This window comes from Sciurus carolinensis, chromosome 18, assembly GCF_902686445.1.
Source record: "Sciurus carolinensis chromosome 18, mSciCar1.2, whole genome shotgun sequence".
In the NCBI taxonomy this organism is placed as follows: domain Eukaryota; kingdom Metazoa; phylum Chordata; class Mammalia; order Rodentia; family Sciuridae; genus Sciurus; species Sciurus carolinensis.
This window is the reverse complement of record NC_062230.1, coordinates 9,155,512-9,181,321: the sequence shown is the minus strand read 5'-3', so window position 1 is coordinate 9,181,321 and position 25,810 is coordinate 9,155,512. Positions and strand designations below refer to the sequence as shown.

The following is a 25,810-nucleotide window of genomic DNA, read 5'->3' as shown; positions in this document are numbered from 1 at the left end:
CGTTATCCTTTAGTGCATGGTCATGGGCTTTAGGACTTGTGGAGGAAGTACTGCTATTTTTTCATTGCATTCATCATGCATTCACATTCTTGGTTCAGGACCGGGAAAATTATGTCCTCTTCTTCCTTCAGGGAACACAAACAGTTATAACTCCAGAACCCAGCTGGTCGTTACCGCACATTTGACTCTACAACATCCAAGGTGGGCTAGAGTTTGTTCTTGGGGGCGAGGCCATGAGCCTCCTCAGAGGAGAGGCTGAAAGAGGGAAACATGGAAGTACTTCTCAGAAAGAACCCTAGCCTCTTAACTATATACAAGCAGATTGTTCTGTGGCCTTAAGAACATTCGCATGGGCTGGGGTGGTAACTCAGTGGTAGAGCGCTTGCCTCGCATGTACGAGGCATTGGGTTCCATCCTCAGCACCACATAAAAACAAAGGTATTGTGTCCACCTACAACTTAAAATATTTTTAAAAAAAGAACATTCACAGGGTTGCATAGCTATCGCCATCATCCACCTCCAGAACTTTTTCATCTTGCAAATCTGAAACTCTCTCCCCATTAAACACTAACTTCCCATTCCCCCTCCAGCCTGATCCCTGCACCCACTATTCTGTCTGAGTCTAACTACTCTAAGGATCTCATAGAGGTGAAATCAAACGGTATTCGTCTTTTCGTGATTGGCTTGTGTTTTATTTTTATTTATTTACTAATTTATTTTTCAAAGTACTGGGGATTGAACCCAGGGGTGCTCTACTACTGAGCGATACCCCCAGTTCTTTTTATTATTATTATTTTTTTAAGGATCTCACTAAGTTGCCCACGTTGGCCTCAAACTTGTCATCCTCCTGTCTCTGCCTCCTGAGTAGCTGGGATAACAGACAAGCATCACAGTGCCTGGCTTACTTTTTAAAAGCACCTTTAATATACATAGAACATTATCCTTACCATGAATAAGGATATAATGGGTGTAGCTGTTATTTCTAGAGCAGAAGTCTCAACCTAGAGCTCTTAAATGAGCCCCAGGGATATAAAGCCATTATGGGATGTGTCTCCTATTTGTGAAGTTCTCATATGATCTTAAACCCAGAAAAATTAAAGATGTTCATTGCTTTTCTAGGTCTTCTCTTCTGTGAGAGCATCTTCTTGGTGTCCCAAACCAAGATCGGCTACCTCCAATTAGCAACCAGTGGGATCATATGGCTTCTATGATTCCATCATACCATTTTGCTGATGATTCAAATTTGACTCCTAACAGAAGGGTCACTCCCCCTGAAAACTCCTAGCCCCAGGTTTACCTTGCCACTGAAGAACTCTGACCTTACTTTCCTCATATGAAAAGCATTTGATATAGTTTGGATATGGCTTGAGTGTGTCCCATACTCCCCAAGAGTCATATGCGAGAAGCCTGGTTCCCAGTGTGGTGGAGTTCAGGAAGTGGAACCTTTAAGAGATGGACCTGGTGCAAGGTGGTCAGGTCACTAGAGGCCTCACCCTGGGAAGGAATCAATGTTCTCAAGGGACCCCCAGTTAGTTTTCACGAAAGAAAGTTGCTATGAAAAGAAGCAAGCTTGATTCCTGACTCCTTCCCACCATGGGGCCATCTACCATATTCTGATATAGTCAAGGAGGCCCTCACCAGAGGCAAAACAGATGGGGCTGCCCAATCTGGGACACTGAACCTTCCAAAACCATGAGCTAAATAAACCTCTTTTCTTTGTAAGTTTGCAACTTTAGGTATTTTGTTACAGTAATACAAAACGGCACCCAAAAAATGCAGAAGTCAAAACCATAAGATACTACTTCATACCCATTAGGATGGTTATGATTTTTAAAAAAGACAATAATAAGTGTTGGCAAAGATGTGGCGAAATTAGAAAACTTGTATACAGTTGGTAAGACTATAAAATGCGACATCCATTGTGGAAAACCATATGGTGGTTCTTTAAAAGTTAAAGATAGACTTGCCATATAATCTAACAATTCCACTTCTGGGTATCTATTCAAAAGGATTGGAAGCAGGAGGTACTGGGGAATTAAATTGACCAAATTATGTTGTGTGCATGTTTCAATATGTAATAACAAATCCCACTAATATATATAATTATAATGCACCAATAAAACAAAATTTTCTTAAAAGGGGGAAAAATTGGAAATAGGAACTCTAACAGATATTTAGCTCACTCATGTTGATAGCAGCATTAGTCACGGAAGTTAAATGGTATAAGCAACCCAAAGTGTCCACTGATGGAAGAATTAACAAAATGTGGGGTATACATTTAATGGAACATGATTCTGCCTTTAAAAAAGGATGAAATTCTGACACAGGCTATAACACAAAAGAAACTTGAAGATATTCTGAGAAGGAGAAATAAGTCAGTCACAAAAGACCAAGTACTGTATGGTTTCATATAAATAAGGTCCCAAGAGTAGTCAAATCCACAGAGACAAAGTAGAAGAGTAACTACCAAGAGCTGGGAATAGGAAGCCATGGAGTTAGTGTGCCTGGGAAAGGAGTTTTAGTTTGGAAAGATGAAAATGTTCAGGAAGCGGATGAATTAAGATTGATAGTTGTACATTATGTGAGCATATTTAACACCAGTAAGCTACACTGGTATTAAAGGGGTTCACTTCATATTATATATATTTTACCACAAAACATTTTTTTAAATATCTAATATTTGATCATGGTGGACTATATGGCCTGCCCTAATATTTGATCATTATTCCCTGCTGCTGCAGAAAACTTAGAAGGCTTTTGTCGAATTCATCACCCAACATTGTATTCCAGAAAGAGACAAAATGGTTTCTCAAAAGTTGAACCTGACTTCCTCGTTTGCATTCTTGGGTAGAAAGTCACCTTAGTACCACTTCTTGTCCCTCTCCAACCCTCCCCAACGGAGGGAAATAGCTTTAAGCCAGAGGCATCAGGACAAGCCCCTTCTGGGCTTAGACCAGCTTCCTGACACTCAAAGGCCAACTGGACAGAAGAGTGTAGACAGCCACCAAGCGAAGTTCAGAAGGAGGGTCTGCAGGGAAGCCGATCTGCCTGGTCACCTGCCTCATGGTGACATCACCAGCAGAGTGGTCATGAGCAGAGGCAGGCCACCAGGAGGGATGGACACCTTTCCTCTTGGAAGTCACTTACCTCACCAAAGTGTTTCTCGATGATGTTCAGAGCAGCCTGGCTAATCTGACGGTTCTCGTGCAGCTGTAAAGCCTCGATCCTATCGATCCCGCCCAGCTCTTCTATCAGAAGGCACAGGCTTTCCTTCTCACCCAGTTTCTCTGCCGTCTGGGAGCCACACAAGACATGGTGAGACCTGGGATGTGTCCCGGGGAGGTAGAACCTGTGCCCCCGTCATGGGAGCTTCCCTCAAGGGAATAAGACCAAAGGTTCCTGGTCCAGCAGGAGCCAAGTTTCATGTTCCCCAGATTGATTAGAATGGGCATGATCTTAGCCAGGCACAGTGGTGTACGCCTGTAATCCCAGCAGTTTGGGAGGCCGAGACAGGAGGATGGCGAGTTCAAAGCCAGCCTCAGCAATTTAGTGAGGCTCTAAGCAACTCAGTGAGACCCTGTCTCTAGATAAAATACCAAAAAGGGCTGGGGATGTGGTTACGTGGTAAAGTGCTCCTGAGTTCAATCCCTGGTACCAAAAAAAAAAAAAAAAAAAAAAAAAGAAAAAAAGAAAATAAAAAGGAAAAGAAAGAAGAAAAAAGCATGATCTTCCCATTTCAGATGTTTATGATTTATAAATATGCCATATCATATATATGATTTATAAATATACCTATATCATATATAGGTATACCATATCATATATATTATATATATATATCATATCTAGATATGAAATACATGTATATCATAAATACATGTATATAAATATTTCTATAAAACATTTACATAAATTCTGTGTATTTTTTGGTGCCACACAAAATACAATATTTCTAGACTATCAACTTATAAGGGATGGTGAGCATTTTTTTTGACTGAATATATTACTGTCCATAAATATATTATTATCACTATTTAGTAGATATCTCCTTCTAATTAATGAAAATTGTTTTCAATACAGTTTGAAAGAATGTTCTAATAATGCTATGTAGTGCTCGCTTCGGCAGCACATATACTAAAATTGGAATGATACAGAGAAGATTAGCATGGCCCCTGTGCAAGGATGACACGCAAATTCGTGAAGCATTCCATATTTTTTTGACGTTGAGGCTGTGGGGGAAGAAGCCTTTTGCAGGGGCCTTAGCTTAGGGCTTATACTGTAAGGCTGGATCTGCTGACACTGCAGTGGGCATCTATTTAACTCTAGATTGTTGGGCTGGGGAGATAGCTCAGTGGGTAGAGTGCTTGCCTCACAAGCACAAGGTCCTGGGTTCAATCCCCAGTACCATAAAAAAAAAAAAAAAAAATTACACTCTATTAACTCTAGATTGTCTTGGTTTTGTATATGGTGATATAGCATTCTGCTTCCTTTCTTAGTTATGGAAAAAGGGGGGTCAACTGGCATGATAAGTATTTGAATTTTTTTTTTTTTAGTTAAGAAGAGTAGATTTTAAACTTTGTTTTCAAACAAACTGTAGGACTCTTCATTGTCAGCAAAGAGTCACTGCATCAATTACAGTTCAAGAATCTTCTGTACTTAAATACAATTTGCAACGTCATGTTATTTTTTGTATATTTAGAATGCCGAAAAATGTTTTTGAAATTAAACAGTATTACATATAAAAAAATAATGCTATGTAAATACAGTCTGCTCTAAGCTCCCTAGAAAACTTTAAGAGAAATCAAGAGACCCTTAGTCACAGAAGCCACAGTGTGGCAAAGAATGAAGTCCTTGAGAGCTGATCACATGAATGAATTTAATCCAGTGCCAGTCATTGGCTTATTGGCCAAAGGTTATTCATTCCCTCCAATGAATATCTATATTATGGGTGAGGCACACACAGCTAGAAATACAGTGTTGATTTAGAAAAAGTCCTTCTATCACTCACTATTGGGGGCAACCAGTAAGTAATTGTTGCAAAGTAAAAAGTACAATATCATAAATGATCAGGGTTTTGTTTTAGAAGATGCATAGGGTAGGCTTGGAAGGGATCACATATCCTTAATGAATAGCCCTTTGCCAGAGATATCATCCCTTCTTTTGGGATAATGACATTCCAAAAACAGGGATAGTAAGGAAAAAGTTTTGAAAGCAAGTGTCTTATATTATGAGGAAAAGAATAGTTTGGCTAGATATCATATTTGGAGAACAGAGTAAAAAAGTTCTCTGACGTCATAATCTGAAGGTTATAAGCAGTAACAGAAAAACATCCTATAGGTCAAATCAACATAATATAAGCCATGTTGTTGATCTGGTGAGAGTTTGAGCTGCATGTCTGAGCCTTGATATCCCTTAGTCCTGTCTTTAGGTCCAAAATGAGTTATTGGCTTGGACTAAAAAACTGAGAGAGAAGCCAAAGTCCTACATCAGTCTCAGAAAGAAAGCTGGAAAATAAGAGATGACCCCAGAGCAGCAGGATCCCCAGAGGAGGATCTCAGACCTTGAAAGAACACTAGAAGGTCCAGAAGTTACTTCACAGGACCACAGCATCCCTCTCCTGGCCACCTGAAGCTTTCTGCAACTCTACCTGATCTTTCCCACCCTCAGTCCCAGAAACCCCCATTGATATAGGTGTTTTGCTGGATCCATCAGATGCAATTTGCTCAGTCTATCCCAAGATAAAAATTCCAATGTTTAATTCAAATGAAGCAGATGAAGTTATATTTTTATAGCCTGGATGTGTTTTCATAAACCTGTCAGGTCCAACTTTGTCTAGTGGCTGCTGAGTCTCTACCCTTTATCTGTATGATTTGCTTGAAGTGTCAGGGTGTAATTGGGCTGGGTTTCAAATCTGGCCTCCACTGAGTCTATTCATTCTAAGATGGTTACATGAAAAGAATTCTCAAAGTAGGTTTTTTTAAAGGAGTTTCCTGGTGCTACTTTGAAGCTTTTCTAATGGCTTAGCCACATAAAAGGAGCTTAATCAAATGAAAATAGCTAGCCTCCAAGATGGCCCCAAATGATCCCCAAATCACTCCTGGTATTTATGCCCTTGTGTAATTTCCCATCGGATTGAATAGGGCTGTCTTGTGTAAGCAGCAGGGTACTGTTGAAATGGCAGTATGACCTCCAAGGCTATGTCACAAAAGACATTGGGACTTCCATCTTGGTTTAATTTGGCTTGCTCCCTTGAAGGCCAGCTGCCATGATGTAAGGATGCTCAGGCAGCCCTACGGAAAGGTCCACAGGGTGAGTGACTTGCCAGCCAGGTGAGTGAGCCACCTCGGCAACTGATTCAAGTGGAAGCCTGCCGGTGACGTCAGCCCAGGCTGACATCTTGACCGAACCCTGACCAAGACCCTGAGCCAGAACCATCCTGATAAGCTGGCTCCAGATCAACTCCAGAAACTTAGTGAGATACTCTGTGTTGGATTTAAGCTACAATTTATATAGCAATATAGACATAACACCAATACTATATAAACATTAGTTTAATTTTCCTTTGTTATTTCAGAACTTAGACTTTTCTAGAATTCTAGTTCAATTCTTAGTAATCACTTTCCCCAGTCACATAGCTGAATGGTGCAGGAACTTCAGTGTGGTCCCGAAAGACTGACCCCTGATAAATTGTGCTGCTCCATTCAGTATATCCTATGTTTTATCTTTCTCCACCCTCACTGTGTAGAAGGGTCTAGCACTCCTACAATAAAATTAATTATTCTCAAATAATTTACGACTTTGGTCCTGTTTCAAACCTTCCACCAGTTTCCTGGCCTCACTCAGAAAAAGTCAACATCCTCCTGGACCCTACGTGATCCAGCCCCTGGCTGCCTTAAGCCTGATCTTCTACCACTCTCCATCCTTTTATTCTGGCCACACCCCCTCCTTGCCATTCCTTTTGCCTAGAGCGTTCTTGCCCCGCGATGTCCACAGACTCACTTGCTCTCTTGATCTTGACTCAAAGGCTCCTCCTCAGAAAACATTCCTTCTCCCGCCTACGGCATATACAATAACTCTGTTGGTTCCCCACCCTGAGCGATTAGTGACTGCGCCTAATCTGATTTACTTTATCTAGAACTCCCTCCCTGGTGTGTCTGGCCCCCACCCCACTAACATAACAGCTCCTCTAGAATAGGGACTTTGCACTGGCATGTTCTGAGTATTCCGAATGGTGTCTGGCACAAAGACAGTCATCCTTCTCTAAGTCGCTTCATTTTGTGTCATCCATAGGACGCATGATGAGGGAGGGTAGAGAGGTAACAGCATCCTAGTTGGGTTTCAAGAACCAAACTAAATGTTTAAAACTAGAGACTGCTATTTACAGAGCAACCTGTTCAGAAGAGCTCACCTGGAGGATGTAAGAGAGGACATCCAGAATGATGAGAACAGTCCTCACATCTGGGGCACTGAGCAGAGGCAACAGTGGCCCCAAGACTCCCGAGTGCACAAGCACAAACAACTGGTCCACGGTGGCGCCCGTTGCAAAGTTAGCCACTGTCCACACAGCCTCTTTCTGAACTTTGAATTCTCCCTGCAGAGACAGAACATTTACATTCTCTACCTGTCCCAAAGAACCCAAATACAGTGATGCTGACTCGGGTCACCTTCTGGGTGCGATGGTGACTGTCAGGACTACCTGCCTCCAGTTCTTGATCAGAAGATGGCATCTGAGAAACCATGAAACAGGAAGCAGTTCCAGTGGGGTCCTGGAGGGAGTCCCTAAGGTCAAGTAGACTCATTTCCCTACGTCAGGCTATGGGGAAATTAGAACCAACATAATCCAGGTAATCTACACAGACTAGGAATTATGCTTGAAATTTTAGATAGTGGCCATATATACACATATATATGTATGTATATATACGTGTATATATGTGTATATGTATATATGTATATATATGTGTGTGTGATTATACACACACACATACACACACACACACACACACACACACAAACACACACCCAGGGGTGCTTAACCACTAAGCCACATCCCAAGCCTTTTTAAATTTTAATTTGAGACAGGTCTTATGAAGTTGCTGAGGCTGGCTTTGAACTTGTGATTCTCCTGCCTCAGCCTCCAGAGCCACTGGGATCATAGGTATGTACTAGGCTTTATTTCTAATCTTCCTGACCAACTACAACTTTGGACACATTATATAGTAGGGCACACAAAAGTGATCTATGGGACTGAGTCAGCCCAGAGGTAAGAGAGAAAGACCACTGAAATATTGCTCCATGAATCTTACATTTAGAGAAAGCACTTGGCCCAGAGATAGGGGCCTAATTTATCATGGATCCTTCTGTTCCTGGGTCGAAGGACTTGCTCTCATTTTTTGGCTGGGGAAAACCAGCCTCAGCATTGAACAAAAACAAAAATAAATAATTTATGGTGCCAAATGAGTTATATTTCAAAAGACGTGGTTTGAAATATGAGTACTGCTTGATTCGTAACTGGATTTTTAAAATTAGAACAGGTTTAGACTTAGGTACTCAGAATAGGAAGTGCCTCAAAAGATTGGAAGATGCTACAATCTGGACCGCACACCTGCCTAACTTTTCCTAACTGACATGCACCTGGGAACCAGCCATCCCGAATCCGAACAGAGAAGCTTCTCTTCCCCACGCAATGGCACCTGCCTCCCCACCCCCAACCAGAGCTAACCACTCCTGACTGTAGATGGTTTAAATGTAGTTCATTCAAAGGTGGCAAAAGGAAACACTGATAATAATTGCTCCAGGGAAATGGGAATCAGGAGGTAGAAGGAAGCTTTATTGTATTTCTACTTTTATATTTGAATTTTCCATTTCGATCACCTCTTTAATCAACTTCATCTGTATACTGAAAAGCTACCTTTTTTTCTTCATATGACATCACCGTAGTCTGATAAGTTTTTCCTCTTAAAACAAAGCAAGATCTCCTCCCTTTTGGCAAGCATATTCTTTGACCATGCCATTAGAGATAAGCCATTATTTGCTAGCTCAAGATTATTCTGGATGTCTGAGCTGTGGGGTAACCTTTTCATTGAACAATGTTTGTTTAGTCTTCCAGATATTCAATAGGCTCTTCACCAGGGAGGGTCCCTTCCTTTCTTCAGACAGAAAGATTCATAGCTTTGCTGTGCTCTCAATTTCCTTCTAAGCCTGTATCTAAATCCCTGAAGGAATCAGGAAATACTCTTTTGCTGTGGATGTTTCAAGTGTGCCACTTACATTCTTCAGTAGATCCACCAAAGGCGGCAGCATGTTGAAAGCAATCAGCTGCTGGATGTGCTGGTGGGGCCCGGCAGCAATGTTGCTCAGGGTCCAGGCTGCTTCCTTCTGGATGGAGGTCTTGGGGTGCTTCAGCAGCTGGGGCAGCACACTCAGCAAGCCCGCACTGATGGCCAGCTGGGTCTGGTAATCTGTTCCCGTGACAACATTCCCCATGGTGCGGAGAGAAGGGGTCTGGAAGAACAAGGTTAGGAGTCTAACCAGTATTGCAAATCTATCACAGCGGAGGTGACCATCATGCCTAGTTCTGTGCCCTCCCAAACATCAGTCACACTATGGACTTTGAAAGCTTTGAAAGCTCACGAACCAGAATTAAATCCTTATTCATTCAATACAAGCATGGCGGTGTTTACACAGTTTCAAGGTACTTGCCAACTTCCCGAAAGTTCTGGCGCAAGTGGGATAGAGATCAAGGGATACCTTTATCAGGAAATGCTGTGTCTCCTTCCACTTTCAACCGGGGAAGACACCGAATTGAGAGCGTCTATCATGTCAAAACTTCCACTGCCTTTGTATTTGGCACTAGTATTGAGCTTTTGTTTTGTGTTTAATTGGAACGAATGAGATTCCGGTGGCATTTCTTGGTGTATTCATGAACCCCCTCACAATAACTGTGAAGGTCCCCACCACGAGTTTATGACTAGACTCAAGGCAACGACTCTCCTAGAGAGACCGACTACAAACTTCTTTGGGATTCTTCGCACTATTTTGACAGACTGCATGAAAGTCCATCAATAGTTCAAGAGTTTTCCTAGCCTATTAGGCTATATAACAGCTACTCATGTGAGAGGTAGAAGCAGGATTATAGGCCAATCACTGCCTTGCCAGGACAGCTCAATTGTGCCCCAGAACCTCTAAGAAGTTGCTTCTTTTCTTATTCTCTTCACTCTGTGTCCCCAGTTTTATTCCCAAACCAATCTTGACATCTGAGAAACACTCTACTACTCTCAGGATGTAATCACTAAGGCTGTGCAATCTACAATATCAGGCATAAAAATCAAAGGGACAGAGTAGAAGCTTCTTAAATATACCACATCTCTTAAAACAGTATATTATGTGGATGGTATGTGTTTAATAACCTATCAGAGTGTCTGTTAATGGATTTTTGTGCTATTTGTATCAAGGTAACCTAAGAGTATGGACTGGGGAGAATAATTTTTCTTTATATTTTTATAATAAATTCAAATATACAATGAACTTTGCATACACACATACACACACACACACACAACTGTATAAACAAAATTGTTTAAGTTCACATGCACAGACCACTAGAAGGAAAGACAAAAATAATTCCCTGCATGGTAGGTTCTAAGCAATTTTCACTTGGTGGTTTTCTATATTTTTTCCAGTTGTCAGATTAAAAAGTAAATTCTTTTGCCAGGCACATTGGTACATGCCTATAATCCCAGCAATTTGGGATTCTCAGGCAGGAGGATTGCAAGTTCAAGGCCAACCTCAGCAACTTAGCAGGACCCTGCCTCAAAATAAAATTATTTTTAAATGGTGTTGGGGATGTAGTTAGTGGCAAAGTGCCTCCAGGTTCAATCCCCAGTGTCACACAGAGAAAAGTCCTCTAATAACCACTATAAATTTAGATCAAAATAGATCCAAATCTTTGGTTAGATCATGGCAAAGACCAGGGAAATGCAGATGACATGCTTTGTCCCAGGCAAAGGATTAGAGCTGACTGTGAAGACCAGGAACAGGGAACAGAGCCTTGCAAAGTGAATCTGACTGTCAAATTCTAACCTGAAGCAAGGCACAGTAGCGTATGCCTGTAATCCCAGTGAGGCTGAGGCAGGAGGATCTCAATTTCAAAGCCAGGCTCAGCAAAAGCGAGGTGCTAAGCAACTCAGTAAGACCATATCTCTAAATAAAATACGAAATAGGGCTGGGGATGTGGCTCAGTGGTCAAGTGCCCCTGAGTTCAATCCCTGGTACCCCACCCCCAATGAAATTCTAATCTGAAGGCCCCTACAGAAATAGGTGGGACCCAAAAGGACATTTACCAAGACATTGAGTTCCGAGCTGGTCATGAGGTCTACCAGCCTGGGCAGAACCCCAGTGTTGACCACTTGACCGATGCGCTCATTGCAGCCATCGGTAAGGTAGGACAGAGCCCAGCAGGTGTCCGAGAGAATCTCACTGTCATGATGCCGCAGCAGGTAGGACAGGACAGGCAGCATTTGCCTCACCGCTTCTTTGCAAGGATATGGGTTCTTGTTCCGGCACAGGTTGGACAAGGTCCACGTGATATTCCGCAGAAATGTGATCTGTAACAAGGAGATTGCTTCCAGCATCAGGTGCAAAGGAGAGAAATTGCAAATCACAGCGTGCCCTTCCCATCTTAGATCAATATTATCGATTGGCATGAACCAAAGCTTTAGAGCTTCAAATAGGAACTTGTTCTAGCAGGGATGCATATTGGAGACCAAGAGAACGAGCTTTGTATTCCACGTTTGAATGTTAGATGGAGGTTTCTTTTTTCAAAATGAAGAAATAGTATTCTTTACCCACTCTAGTGTCAATGGATGATCTAATTTGTTTTTCATTGATAGGAAAAAAAAAATCAAAACACGAGTCATTTTGTCTTTTTTCCAGCCTAAAACTCTACTGGCGTGTTGATCATATTTCTGATCTTCTATTTGAGATCAGTCTTCTCCACCCTACCTCCGAGTCCCATCAGGGTCTGCTTTTAAAAATTCTAGCATCATCTGTGTCTGTTGAATTTCTCCCACCAGTGTAGAAACGTGCTTGGGGACCTTCAACACCCTGCTCCTCAATCCTACCCTTGGTCCCTCTCTAGTCACTACCCCACTTCTATCTTTCCAAGTCCATTCTCAAGGATGCATCTTTCCTCATTGTTCCCTTGTTCTTCCAGCTGTCCTGATCTGGTTTCTGCCTCTACTTCTTCGCAGCTAGTAATGGAAACCAGTCCCTCCCAAGTCTCCTAATCTACTTGCTGCTTCTCAGTCCTACAACTATAGTCCCTCTCAGCTATACCGAGCAGCCAGCCATTTCCTTTTGAAAAAGTTCTTCTTGGCACTGACACTGAACCCAGTTTTCCATTGTCAAGTGAGCTGTTTCTTCTCCCATCTTCTTGCCAGGCGCTGCCTGACTTCTGAATGCTGGAGTCCCCAGGATTGGTCCTAGCCCTTGTCATACTGCGAGTCAGGGTTGGGCAAACAGTGCTGTGAAGGGCCACCTAGTCAACATATCCAGCCTTGTGGACAGTACATCTCTAACTGTGACAATTCACATCTGACCTCATCTTGCAACCCCAGCCACAGAAAATGTGTAAGCCAACAGCACGGGACTGTAAAACTCTACAAAAGCAGCAGCCAGCCGGGTTCAGTCTGCTCGTTGGTCTTGTCCAGCTGGACAACCCATGTGTGTGTGATCATCTAGATTGGCACATCCACCCACCTGCCGCAGCTGTCATGATGCCTCCAACTAACCTCTGCTGTATGTCTGTAAAGGAAGTTCTGATTCCTCTTTCCCTCCCTCTTCGTGTCTCTAAGAGGACGGTCATCTAAACAACTATCCAGAAGCCTGAGCATCCTTGCTTCCCTCCATCTGCCATGTTTGGTGTAGCTGCAACCTCATCCATCAGCCTCACCAGCTTCCTCTGCTATAATCCTACCACAGGCAGCCAGGAGGGTCTTTCTGAAAGATCAGACCACCTTCCTTCTTCCTTTGACATCCTCCATAGGCTTCCCTGTGCCACCAGAATGATGTCTAAGCCCTTGGACCTACCCGCCATCTTAAATTTCTCTCTCCTTGCAAACTCCCTTGGCTGCGACCACCTTTTACTAGTTCAAATATGTCCAGTGTTCTCCCACCTTGAGGGTTTTGTTCTTGATCCCTTTGCTTCTCTACATTTTTGTTGGAGGCAAATCCAGAATCTACTCCCTAAATCAGGTAGTCCTCTACTGTTACCATATTGATCAACTTTGTCGCCGAGTCTCAAACCTAGACCCTATCGCCCATGAACACGACCGGAGCACCATCTCATCTGTGGCTGCCCCTTTGTTGGAGATCTTAGTCAATGTTTGCAGACTGACGAGCTTTGAAAAACTTTAATGGGGGCTGGGGTTGTGGCTCAGTGGTAAAGCACTTGCCTAGCTTGTGTGAGCCACAGGATTCGTTTCTCAGTACCACAGATAAATAAAAAATAAAAGGTCCATTGACAACTAAAAATATATTTTAAAAACCCTTTCATGGACCTCTTTTAACACCCCCCAAAGAAAGATCAGTGCTACTGGTCCCTAAAGACAAATTTGGGTCAGTCTTTTCCCAAAATGATACTCTGTCCTAGACCCCTCACTATCAGAAGGGACTAGGGAGCAGCCACATGACATAGCATTGTTTTGGAACTACTTCCCCAAATTCCCAACCCTGGGAATTTGTCACCTAGCTAGGTCTTCTACTTTAAAGACACTCACTGGTATGGTTGACGAAACCAGGGTCAGCAGATGTGGGATGGCATTGCTGGAGATAACGATATCTCTGAGTTTTGGACCATCACCTACAAATAGATCAGAACATGACATTCAAAGAGAGAACAAAGGATCCTGAAGTGGGTGACTCGCTTTTAAAATGTTTATGCAAAGAAGAGAGATGAAAACTCATTCTTGGGGGTTTGGCAAGTAGGTAGTATAGTCATGTATTAGATCTGAGGTCTCCGATATATCTGTTGGGTGGACATTCCTGATGTGACAAGCAGGTGCTACTCATAGCAATTGCTAAAAGAGGAGGCTGTGGACACATGGAGACAGTCGACCTGGCCCAGGTGGTACATTGTAAATGCTGGAAACCTTTCACATCACAGTTCTCAGGAAGACAGAGGCGAGCACAGACCCATAAGACACTGGCGGGGGGCAGAAACTTACAAATGCAATTCAGAACAAAATCTGGGGATCCATGGAGGCTGGCAATCAGCCATCTGCAACTCTGACTAGCATACCTAGGAATCTTGGTATTCTTCAGCCATGAAGGCAAGGCAGAAGTCACATTAGATCACCAGGCTTGCCTGTTCCTGACTGGACCAAGAAAAATGAGAAACAATATATCTGCAATAGATGCATCACTTCCACAAGCATTTTTTAAAGTAGTTATTTTATACTCTGTTTGCTAATTCCAGTATCTGAAGTCCTTGGAGATCTAATCATACTAGTGTTTCTGCTGACTCAGTCATGGAAGGTTGCTGCTTCTCCGAACTTGAAATTGCTAATATTTGGCTGATCTTCATTTGTCAAAATCCTGAGGGGCCCAATTGAGGTTTTCTCCCCCCCGCCCCAAGAGAGCAAGTGGATTTACTTCAGCCAGGAATCTGGGGGCTTCCAGCCCTGCAGCACTAACTCTGTACCTTGTGCTTTCTCACACATGTGACTATAGCCTCAGGTCCCAAATCTACACAGTTTTAGGACTGCATTTTGGGGGATGATGTTTTACCCCAAACTAAGGAACTTCTTCCCCCTTAACACTTTCACTGGAGGAAGGGTTCTGGATCATGCAAGGATCTGTCACAAACCCTCATACTGATGGGCCAAAGACTCGTCTTTGGTTCCTGAAGCTATTAAGACTGGAGGCTGTGGGACCCTGGCATTGACAGCTGACCCAGGCAGCCTGTTGCTTTGGTACGCATGGCATTATCTAGTTTCAGTTATGACGTTTGGTCTCTGAAACTGGCTCTGAATTTCAAAATAGCTGACAGTACTTTTCCCAGAACCTTCTAGTTTTTCATACTGGGAGGGATTCCAGAATATCGAGAGCACCATACTACCCAAAGAATCTGCGTTGCCCACCGCACGCCTTAGCCCAGTAAGGAGAGCCTCACCGGCGATGTTACCGAGGGCCCACACAGCCTGCTCGCACACAGTCATGTGCGGGGAAGACAGGAGGTCGATCAAGGGCAGGATGGCACCCGCTTCCACCACGGCTTGGGTCTGCTCTGGAGTCCCAGAAGCAATGTTGGTCAGAGCCCAGGCTGCCTCAAACTGCAGGTAGGGGTGAAGAGATGACTTCAGGAACTCCACCAGCCTTGGAATGAGCCCTGCTTCAACAAAGGAGTTTAGAGGAGGGTTCCGTTCCCGGGACAGCATTTTCCTATGAAAGGATAGAGAGGGGAGTGCAGGGAAAGACACGTGAGGGAGACATTCAGGACCTCCTTTCTCCATGTTCTTGGCATTCCTGTCTATCAGATGAAACAAACAGCTGGACCAGAGGTCCTCAATGTCCTATTGCTCAGCCTGAAGCACTCTGCGGTCACCAAGCAACGTTTTCCTCTGCGTGTTTTCTATAAGCTAAAGTTCCATAGAGGCCAATGTAAATTAAGCAATTCAGCTCCGATAACACATTGCATCTTTTCAGTATAGCATAGAATCTGGCCTTGCTTTTAGAAGGGCTAGTCTTCTCCTGTGTTTTCCAGGCATTTTGACAATGCCAAGAATCCAAAGGGACCACTAGAGCTCATTTCAGACTATGAACATGTAAATAGAAGAAATCTGCTTGGTGATACCTGGCTGCCTGTGTGGCCTGGAAACATACAACTGGATCCGAGCTGTTCATACCTTTGATTATTTCGTCCAGAGAGAGGCTGACCTGCAAAGGAGGGGCACATTCAGGTCAGAGACTTTGCTAGAAGGGAGAATCACCTAGTCTACCCATTCATCTGATGAAAACAGGTTGCTGAAACCGGATGCCCCAATGTGTATGCAGGTCTATTTCAGAGAAGGGGGTACACTTTTGTGGTTCATAGGTCATAGGTCACAGTGAATACTCCCTTTGCTTAAGGGAGGAATAATTCCCTTGGATCCTCTGCACCCTTTTATTCTGTGCATTAAGAACATCATAATAGATATTAAAAAAAAAACAAATAACAAGAGAGGACCTTCAAAATAACCCTCTTCAGTAAAAGCAATGAGAAAATTGATCATCTCAAAGCAAGCAGAAGAAAGGAAATAAAGACTAGAAACAGAGACTAGGAAAATAGAGAAAAGTCAATGAGAGTAAAAGTGGGTTCTTGAAAAGATCAACCTAAATACACTTAGTCAGATTTACCAAGAAGAGAAACGAGAGAAGAACCAAGTTATTAAAAATCAGAAATGAAAGTGAGGAAATTACTACTGAACTTATAGAAATAAAAAATGGAAAGGGAAATAGGAGCAAATGTATGCCAACAAATTAAATAATTTAGATGAAGTAGACAGATTCCTAAAAATGCACAACCACCAAAAGTGATAAGAAACAGGAAATCTGAATAGAACTATAACAACTAAAGAGATTGAATTAGTAATTATAAAACATCCCTCAAAGAGAAGTCTAGACCCAAATGGTTTAATGGTGAATTTTCCAAACATCAGAAATAACACAAACTTCTACAAACTCTTCGAAAAAAAAAAAAAAAAATTGAAGAAGGGGAACTTTCTAAGTCATTCTTAGAGGTCACTATTACCTTGGTAACTGTATTAGTTCATTTTCTATAGCTATAACAAAATACCTGAGGCTGGATAACTTACAAAGTAAAGATATTTATTTGCCTCATGCTTCTGGTGGCTAGAAGGTCAACATACCATGGCATTTGTATCCCGTCAGGGCCCTTTGGCTGAATCACAATGTGACAGAGTAATGGAAAGGGAACCAATGGCATGCAAAAGGGCCAAGTTCATGAACTGACTACTTTATAACCAACTACTATTGTAAGAACTAACCATGATCTTGCAAAAACTACATTAATTCCTTCAGAGGGTGAGGCCCCCAGTGATCTAATTACTTTGCACTAGGTGCTACTTTGGAGAAGTTCTACCACCTCAACACCACCACACTGAAAAGAACAAGTTTCTAGTTCACAAATCTTTGGGTGTGGGGAACACAATCACACCATATTCAAATCATAGTAATACCAAAACAGTCAAAGCCATTGTGAGAAGAGAAAGATACACACCAATATCCCTTATCGCTACAGATGCGAAAATCCTCAGTGACAATTGTGTGCACTTAGTCCCCAAAATGCCACTACTATGTGGTGTTCAGATCTTTGGAATTAATAAATATTGAAACATTTTGAAACTGAACAAAAACTTTTATAGCTACTGAGTTTCCTGTAAGGAAGTCGTAGTTAGTAAACTCACTGCTTCTGTGATGATGTGAAATAGGAAGTTATCTACGTTGGAGGACCAATCACTGGTTCTTCATATGCTGTCTCGATGTGCAGAATTCTATTAAAAGATGTCACCATTTAATGCATCTGGTATATTTCTGAAGAGGCTTTAAAGGTTGGCTGGGTGGGCCCTGTTTATAAGTTGATGGCATCACAGTGACAGTGTACTACATAAATCCAAGGCAATAAGATCTGTGAGAAACTAGGACCAGCTTAACTTATATGATGGGTATTATGTTAGGAAAAGAAAATTTCCAATATCCAGTCATAATCCGTTTAAACAGACTTATGTGTAAACCAGGATCATCTTGCTTTAATAACCATATATTTTTCTCTTATTTCATATAAGATATATACCCTCTGGTTTTATCCAAGCCAGCTTCTACCTTCTGAGTATGCCTCTTTGGTTTTGCTGGCTCCATATTGTATGTTGAGAAATGAAGACATTTTTGCATTTATGATGTTACAGAGTTCCAGAAAGTCCACCTTTGTGACTGACTGGGGACATAAGACAGACAGGTATCTTGTGGGCAGCCTCCAAGTAGGTATTCTAATTTTGGAACAAAGAGGGTTTTGCTTTCTTTTCCAGATCCCAGGATGCTAAACCAATTAAGAAAATAATTTATTTTGAGCAGCTAAAGTATGTTCATTTAAAGTTGTCTGCTTACTTGGTTGAGCAACTTCATTGGTAAAGTGTCATTCTTTAGAAAAGGAAACATAAAATGGACAGCTATATAGGTACCTGTGGTCTGCAGAAACTGCTTCTCTAGCAATAGTACCAAAGTAAGTAATGACATTTTCTTAAAAGCAGGTCTGCAATAAAAGATAGAATTTCTTTTCTTAGTCATTCTGCTCTCAACTCTCAGTTTGTTAACATTTTGCCTTTAAAAATGTAGGTCTTAGTGTAAATAACCCCAAATGATAACTATTTCTAGAATAGCCAACATTGATTTCTTGGGACTTAGGGAAATTCCCTATAGTTGCTTACATTAATTGCAAGAAATGACAACTTGAGAAGGAAACATTTTAAAAAATGAAGTTCTGATATAGAATGAAACCAAAACACTCAGTAACAGTCAAACAAAATTGGTGAAAAGAGTTGTAGATCAACTTAAAAATCCATTTGTTAGCAAACCGATTTGAGGGGGTAGAGATTGTATTTCAACAGTATCAAGTTTAGAAATTAGTTGTAAGATTCTGCCTTTCTATGTTTATACTTTCCCATGTATTTTTTAAAAACTGGAAATCTCTACTTTAATAAAAAAAAAACTTCCTTGGTATAAAGAAATCCTCAGCGAAATACTAGAAAACCAAATGTGTCAACCTATGAAACATATGCATCATGAGATTTAACCCAGAAATGCAAGCATGGTTCAAGATACAAAAAAAAATATCGTGGGGCTGGGTTTGTGGCTCAGTGGCAGAGCGCTTGCCTTGCATGTGTGAGGCACTGGGTTCGATCCTCAGCTCCACATAAAAATTAAAAAACAAAATAAAGGTATTGTGTCCATCTACAACTAAAAATATTTTTAAAAAAACAATGTGGTACCCTCTATAACAATAAAAGGGAAAACAATCTTTTCAATAAGTGCAGAAAAGACATTTGACAAAATGCAGTACATTTCGATGATTAAAAACATTTGACAAACTAGGAATAAAAGACAACTTCCTTATCCTGATAACAGCATCTATAAAAATCCCACAATTAGAATCATACTTAATGTTGATAGCCTGAAAGTTTCTCCCCCTACGATCAGAACTAAGACAGGATATCTGTTCTGCTCCTTTTACTTAGCATAGTATTAGAAGTTCTAGATAGGCTATTTAAGTAAGAAAAAGAAATAACGTGCATCTAAATAAGAAAGGAAGATGTAAAACTATTTCCACTTGCAAATGACTTGATCTTCTATATAGAAAATCCTAAGGAATTCACAACAAAAAATTTTAAACTAATAAACAAATCTAGTTACATTGTAGGATCAATATATAAAAATCAACTATATTTCTATGCACTAGCAATGAATAATCCAAAAATAAAACAATTTACAAAAGAATAAAAATGAGTAAAGGAATAAAAAGTATAAGACATATGCTGAAAACTAAAAAAATTAAACTGCATCTAAATAAATGGAAAGACATCCTATGTTCATGAAATGGAAGACTTGACATAGTTAAGATGGCTATTTTTCACCAACTATTTTATTGAGTCAATGCAATTACCATCAAAATCTTAATTGACTTTATTGAAGACATTGACTAGCTGATTCTAAAATTCATAGGGAAATATAAAGGACACAGAATAGTCAAAATAATCTTGTAAAAGTTACCATTTTCAAAACTTACTACAAAGCTATAACCATCAAGTCCCTGTTGTACTGACATAATGGTAAACATATTAGGTTTTCTGACAAGGGTGCTGAAAATATTCAATGAATAGAAAATAATCTTTTCAAAAAATGAACTTTTAGTCATACAGTTTACAAATATTAATTCAAAATGGATCAAAGATTTAAACATAAGAGCTAAAACTATAAAACTCTTAGAAGGAAACAGACAAAAGAGAAAAACGTGTGCGTGATAAGAAAATGGGTCTAGTACTCAAAATATAGAAAGAACTACCACTCAACAAAAAAGACAAATTACTTGACCTAAAAAAAAAAAAAAAAAAAAAAAGAATGTAGGGTTTGAATAGACATTTCTCTAAGAAAAACACAGCCAACAAGCATATGAAAAGATGCTCATTATCATTAGTCAATAGGAAAACATATCAAAATTACAAATAGCCCTTTGTACCCATTGGAGGGCTATCATTTTAAAAATGTACATTTTCACATTCTTAATAATACTTGTTATTGTCCAATAGTGTGGCCACTTGGGAAAACAGTTTGTGAGCATATTAGTTTCCTATAATTGCTGCAAAAATTACCACAACCCCAGTGGCTTAAATGCTCTCGTAGGAATCCATTTCCTTGAATTTTTCAACTTCTAGTGGACTCCCTTGTATTCCTTGCCCTGGGGCCTCTCTCTCCATCTTCCAAGCACAACACCTCTCTTTCTGCTCTGGCTTCTCCCTTGTCCTTATAAGAACCATGTGATTATGTCAGGCCCACCCAGAAAATCCAAGAAAATCTCCTCCTATTAAGATCCTTAATTGCAAAGTCCCTTTTGTTTTAAGGTAACATTCACAGGTTCTGGGATTAGAAGATAGAGATATCAGGGGATCATTATTCAGCCTATCCAAAGAGTTAAACATAGAATTAGCATATAACCTAGCAATGCTATATATTCCCAAAGGAATCGAAAATACTTGCCTAAGCAAAAACGTGTGCACACATATTAATAACAGCATTAATCATAATGGCCCCAACATGGAAACAACTCCAACATCCACCATTAATGGATGGATAAACAAAACATACTTTATCCACACAATAGAATAACATTCGGCCAAAAAGAAATGAAGGTGCTACAACCCAGATGGAGCTTGGAAACACTATGCTAAGTGGAAGAAGCTAAGCACCCAAGGTCACATACTGAAGGATTCCATTCAGACTAAATGTCCAGAATAGGGAAACAAGACAGTAGATTCGTATTTGCCAGGGGTTATGGGGAATGAGATATAGGGAGTGAATGTTTAATGGGCATGGGATTTATTTTTTGGGGCAGAGGGAAGTGCTGAGGAATGAACCCAGGGGTGTTTTAACACTGAGCTACATCCCCAGGGCCTTGTGTGTATGTGTGTGTGTATGTGTGTGTGTGTGTGTTGCAAGGGATTGAACCCAGGGCCTTGTGCATGCGAGGCAAGCACTCTACCAACTGAGCTACATTCCTAGCACCCCCAAACTTTTTTGAGACAGTCTAAGTTGCTGAGGTTGGTCTTTAACTTGCAATTCTCCTGCCTTGGCCTCCCAGGTGGCTGGGATTATAGGTATGCACCACCACACCTGGTTGGGCATGGGGTTTCTATCTGAGGTGATGAATATGTTTTAGTGATGATGATCATGTAACCTTGTAAACATGAGAAATAATTTATTATATATTTTAAAGGGGTGAATTTGAGAGTATGTAAATTAGATCTTATTTTTTTTTTAAAAAGAACATGCTAATAAAGGATAAAAAGGGAAACAATTTTTTACATTGTTTTGTTTCATACCTTCCTCAGTTGGGAAAAACCATAAGGACTACTCTAGACAAATGAAGTTAACTGATATATATGGTTCATGTCCCTGTGGCAATTCAGAGAGTGATTATATCCATTACCTTGGATGAAAGGGGAGGCATCATTGGATCCACTTGACAAAATTGAAACCATCTCTGCCCTCAAAGAGCCCTAAACAGCTGGGTGCATGCCTGTGATCCCAGACACACAGGAGAGTGAGGCAGGAGGATTACAAGTTCAAGGACAACCTCAATAATTTAGTGAGGCCTTTAGTAACTTAGTGAGGCGCTATCTCAAAATAAAATAAAAGGGGTTAAGTGCTCTTGGGCTCAATCCCTGGTACAAAAAAAAAAAAAGAAAAGAAAAAAAATGTAGCTCAGCCATAGGGTACCCCTGGGTTCAATCTCCAGTATGAATGAATGAATGAATGAATGAACTAGCAAACAAATGAACAAATAAAGACATACAATGTTATCAAAGTTCTAAGAAAGAAAACTTAAGGCATTCAAGAGTCACAAAACAGGACTTGCCTTAGAATTTATATCCAGTGAGGTTGGGGAGGATGGAGAATGGAAGACAGATAGCAATCCAATCTTAGGAGAGACAACATGTCCAGGGACTAGCTGCCTCTACTGAGAAGTAACCTCCGTGAACCCTCATTTCCTAACTGACCAGACTTAGAGGGACAAGTGGATTTTCAGTTTGCAGTAGCTCTTTCCCCACTCCCATTAGACGGGGGTCCTACATACTCACAGTCACAAGTAAAGACCCTTAGCATTCTGAGGAAGGCACTTTGGCTTGAACCACGATTTCTTCACCACTTTCTTTAAAGGCCTAAATCAGCCTAGAAGCTCCAACTCTCTTAAACATTCCCGGGCCAGAGAATCTCGCTCAGGATGCATCTTGCACACAACTGCTCTAAACGCCACGTTGTGACCTACCCCTTTCGTTGGTTTTTCAGAAGCTGGTTCAGGGGAGACATCATTGATATTCCTTCTCTTTAAGACCTGCTCATCTTTCTTGGCTTTTCGGAGCTCCAGGCTGATGGTCATCCTCTGCTGTCGCCTCACCTGGGGAGGATAAGAAACAATTGCAACAATTAGGGCCAGGGAGCCAGGATGTCTTGCTGTTTTGCATTTTGAGCAGGTTTCAAAGCATGTGAGTTCATTTTCTACACTTGCAATAGGCTAGAAGAATCAAGGTCAGTAAATCGTCTTGGCCCTATTTACCTCCTCTGCTTTCTCCCAACATTAAACCGCTAGGAAAAAATTTAATCTTCTGCCCAAAATTAAAGGAAGGTCATGTTCATCCTTGACAGGCAGAATTCTCCGCTATAAAGACATTAGCAGAGCAACCCACTGCCGAGTCGGAGCACATCTTCAATGATGCTGATTAGTTTTGAAGAGTATAAAGTCCTGGTGGGACTAAGCCTTCTAGTGATGGCTAGATAAGTGGGGCTGGGGACTCTTGGGGACCACCTATCAACTAGATGTATAATCTCAGGGGTTTCACTTAAAGGCATTGAAGGAGATTTTTAAATAATTTTTTTAAAGACTTTTTTCTTAAGTAAGTCAACAATGCACAGACTTGGTAGTATTGTGAATCCTGGAGAAATTACCTAAACTTTCTGGATAAATGAGTTTAAAGACTAAAATAGTAATTAAACCTTTCATGGATTAATGATGGGAATGCATTGACAAATGGGTTGTTCGACAATTCTGTCATTGTGTAACATCACAGAATGCATTTACACAAACTAAGATAGTGACGATGTCACCAAGCAAGGCAAGCTTATAGGACCACCATCATCTATGAAGCCCTTATATGATGCAAGACTACATAAAGTAGTTGTATTAGATACTTCTGTTTCCTTAAACAAATCATTTAATTCTCGCTTGAGAACAAGGTCATTGGGTGTTAAAAGGTAAAGAAGGACACCTCTGAGGCCCTTAGAACCAGTTGTACTGTGGCCCTGTCACCAAATGGGACCACCTCTCGTCTCAGCTGCTGGCCCATCCCACTGCTCCCTGCAGAGAGGGTTCCGTTCCTTCGTCCTACCTGGTTTCCTTTAATCTGCAATGTCCAGGAAGCCAGAGAGCTATGCTTGCTGGAGCAGGTTACCCTAACAGAGATTTGCCTCTGGACATGTCCTAACCAGGCTTCTCTGATCAGGTGCTTCCCGCCTCCTAGGCTGCCTTTCAGAGTCCCAAGGTGTAACCTGTCTTATGTAAGATGTCAGCCAGATGCACTGCTATAGGACACAGAGGTAGAGCAGGAAAACCCGGAGACCAGAAAAGCTGAATGAGAGAATCCATACACACAGAGCCCTGCCCGCACCCTTAAGTCCCTCCCGGCCACAAGACCAGCAGTCTGGACTTTTCCATCCCAGTTCTATTTCTGGAAGATATGCGGGTTGGCTATACCTCTTTGCCAACATTTGAGTTCCTTGGTAAACAGTGTGGCATCTATAGACCTGGCCCTTCAGAGGTAGTGAGCAGCCCTGTTTTATAGATGAAGAAACTAGAACTCTGAAGTTGCATAATTGCAAAGTCACATGGAAACCTTGTTTTAAGTCCAAGGTCATCTGGCTCCTAAGTCCATAGACGTTTGTCCTCTCTACCTTTTAATATTTTGAAATTTCAAACATGCAAAAAAAATTGAATCATTCAGTGAACATCTGAACACTTAAATGAGCATTTTGCTAGAATTGCCTTCTCTCCCTGCATCTCCGCCCCATTCTAGATGCCTTTCAACCACGTGCTTTCCACGACACTGGTCCCCGATAGACTGAAGCAACTGCTTCCTACTCACAGATGCATCTTTGCCTCGGTACTTAAACTTTCTCAGTCGCTCTTCAGGAGCGTCCAAGGTAGGCATCTCGACTGGAAAGAGGAAGCCACCTGCAATCAGGGAAATTACAAAGAGGTGTTCAGTGCCCAGGGTGTGGGTACTGTGTGAACGGCATCAGGATCTCTGCTCTCCAAGGGACCAGGGGATCAGAGAGCAGACTCAAAGTCAGCGTTCAGAGTGTCACTGTGCCAACTCAAAAGGCCATGAGCACTGAGCAAACCAGTCCTGAGAATAGTAGTAAGGGAAGTCATGAACAGGCAGGGTGGTTTGAACAGGGCCACTGAGGACCAGGATAGGAAGAGGAAACATGGAAGCCTTTCACAAGGTCAAGTTCAAGGAGTTCTGTACGAAATTCAGGAGGGTAACTGGATCCAATAGGAGGATGATCTTTGCTCCCACGCCCAAACCAGAAGCATGCTGGGTCAGAGCCAACTCCAGCATGACGTTCTGCTAAGCCATTGGCCAACTTCCTCCACTTGGTCTAGGCTGCCATCATCCTTCACCCACACCCTCCCACCGCTGCCTCCCTGGTTCTACATTTCCTTTTCCCATTCTCTTCTCCATTATAGCAGTCAAGGGAGCTCTTCAAGAGAACAGTCTGATCATGAAACTTCTCTGCTTAAAAATCTTCTCCTGTCTGCCCACTGAACTTTGAAGAAAATTCAGACTGCTTTCGAGGCTCTGCATGAGCTGACCCCAGTCCACTTCATCCCCAATGACTCTTTTCTTGATCACTGGACTCTGCACCCTTGGATTCTGTTGTCAAGTATTCCCAGCTTATCCTCAAACAAGTTGATCCTCCTAGAATCTCTGCGTAGCTGGCTCCTTTTTATTCAGTCTCAGTTCAAACACAATCATCATTGAAAGTCTAAGAGTCTAAGTCTCTTCCCAAACAGTCTATTTTATTTTCTTACCAATTTTACCACTACCTAGTTTTTAAAATTTTTACTTGTTCTTTTTAGAGATACATGACAGCAGAATATATTTTGACCTATTACACATCCATAGAGTAACAACTTCCTAATTTGTTTTTCCATTTTCCTCCCCCTACTCCCAATAGGACCACATACATGTGTCTTAGGTAGTATTCGTCTGTTTTCTATTGCTGCAACAAAAGACCTGAGGTAAGGAACTTTACAAAGAAAAGAGGTTATATAACTCAGTTTTAGAGACAGAAAGTTCAAACATCTAGGACTAAGGTGGAGGAACCACCTCAGACATCATCTCCCAAAGTTCCCAGAGATACAAAGTATCAGAGCGAGAATTCAGCCTGGATCTGACACCTGTGTCCATCTTTTGATCACTAA

General features: G+C 41.4%; 1 protein-coding gene and 1 non-coding gene across 2 annotated transcripts; one reads left to right on the top strand and one right to left on the bottom strand.

The window, feature by feature from the left end:
- Window positions 1–22: 22 nt before the first annotated feature.
- Window positions 23–24,530, bottom strand: Kpna7 (karyopherin subunit alpha 7). The gene is made up of 11 exons (XM_047534326.1): window positions 24,465–24,530; window positions 22,591–22,723; window positions 21,831–21,832; window positions 15,854–15,936; window positions 15,173–15,441; window positions 13,779–13,861; window positions 11,343–11,606; window positions 9,271–9,504; window positions 7,409–7,591; window positions 3,148–3,294; window positions 23–125 (listed from the first exon to the last, which is right to left on the bottom strand). Exons 1-11 carry the CDS (start codon window positions 24,528–24,530, stop codon window positions 54–56), a joined length of 1,536 nt encoding a protein of 511 aa, XP_047390282.1. The 3' UTR covers window positions 23–53.
- Window positions 4,111–4,217, top strand: LOC124970855 (U6 spliceosomal RNA). Its single transcript, XR_007106225.1, has one exon. It is a non-coding gene; the product is annotated as a U6 spliceosomal RNA (small nuclear RNA).
- Window positions 24,531–25,810: the final 1,280 nt, after the last annotated feature.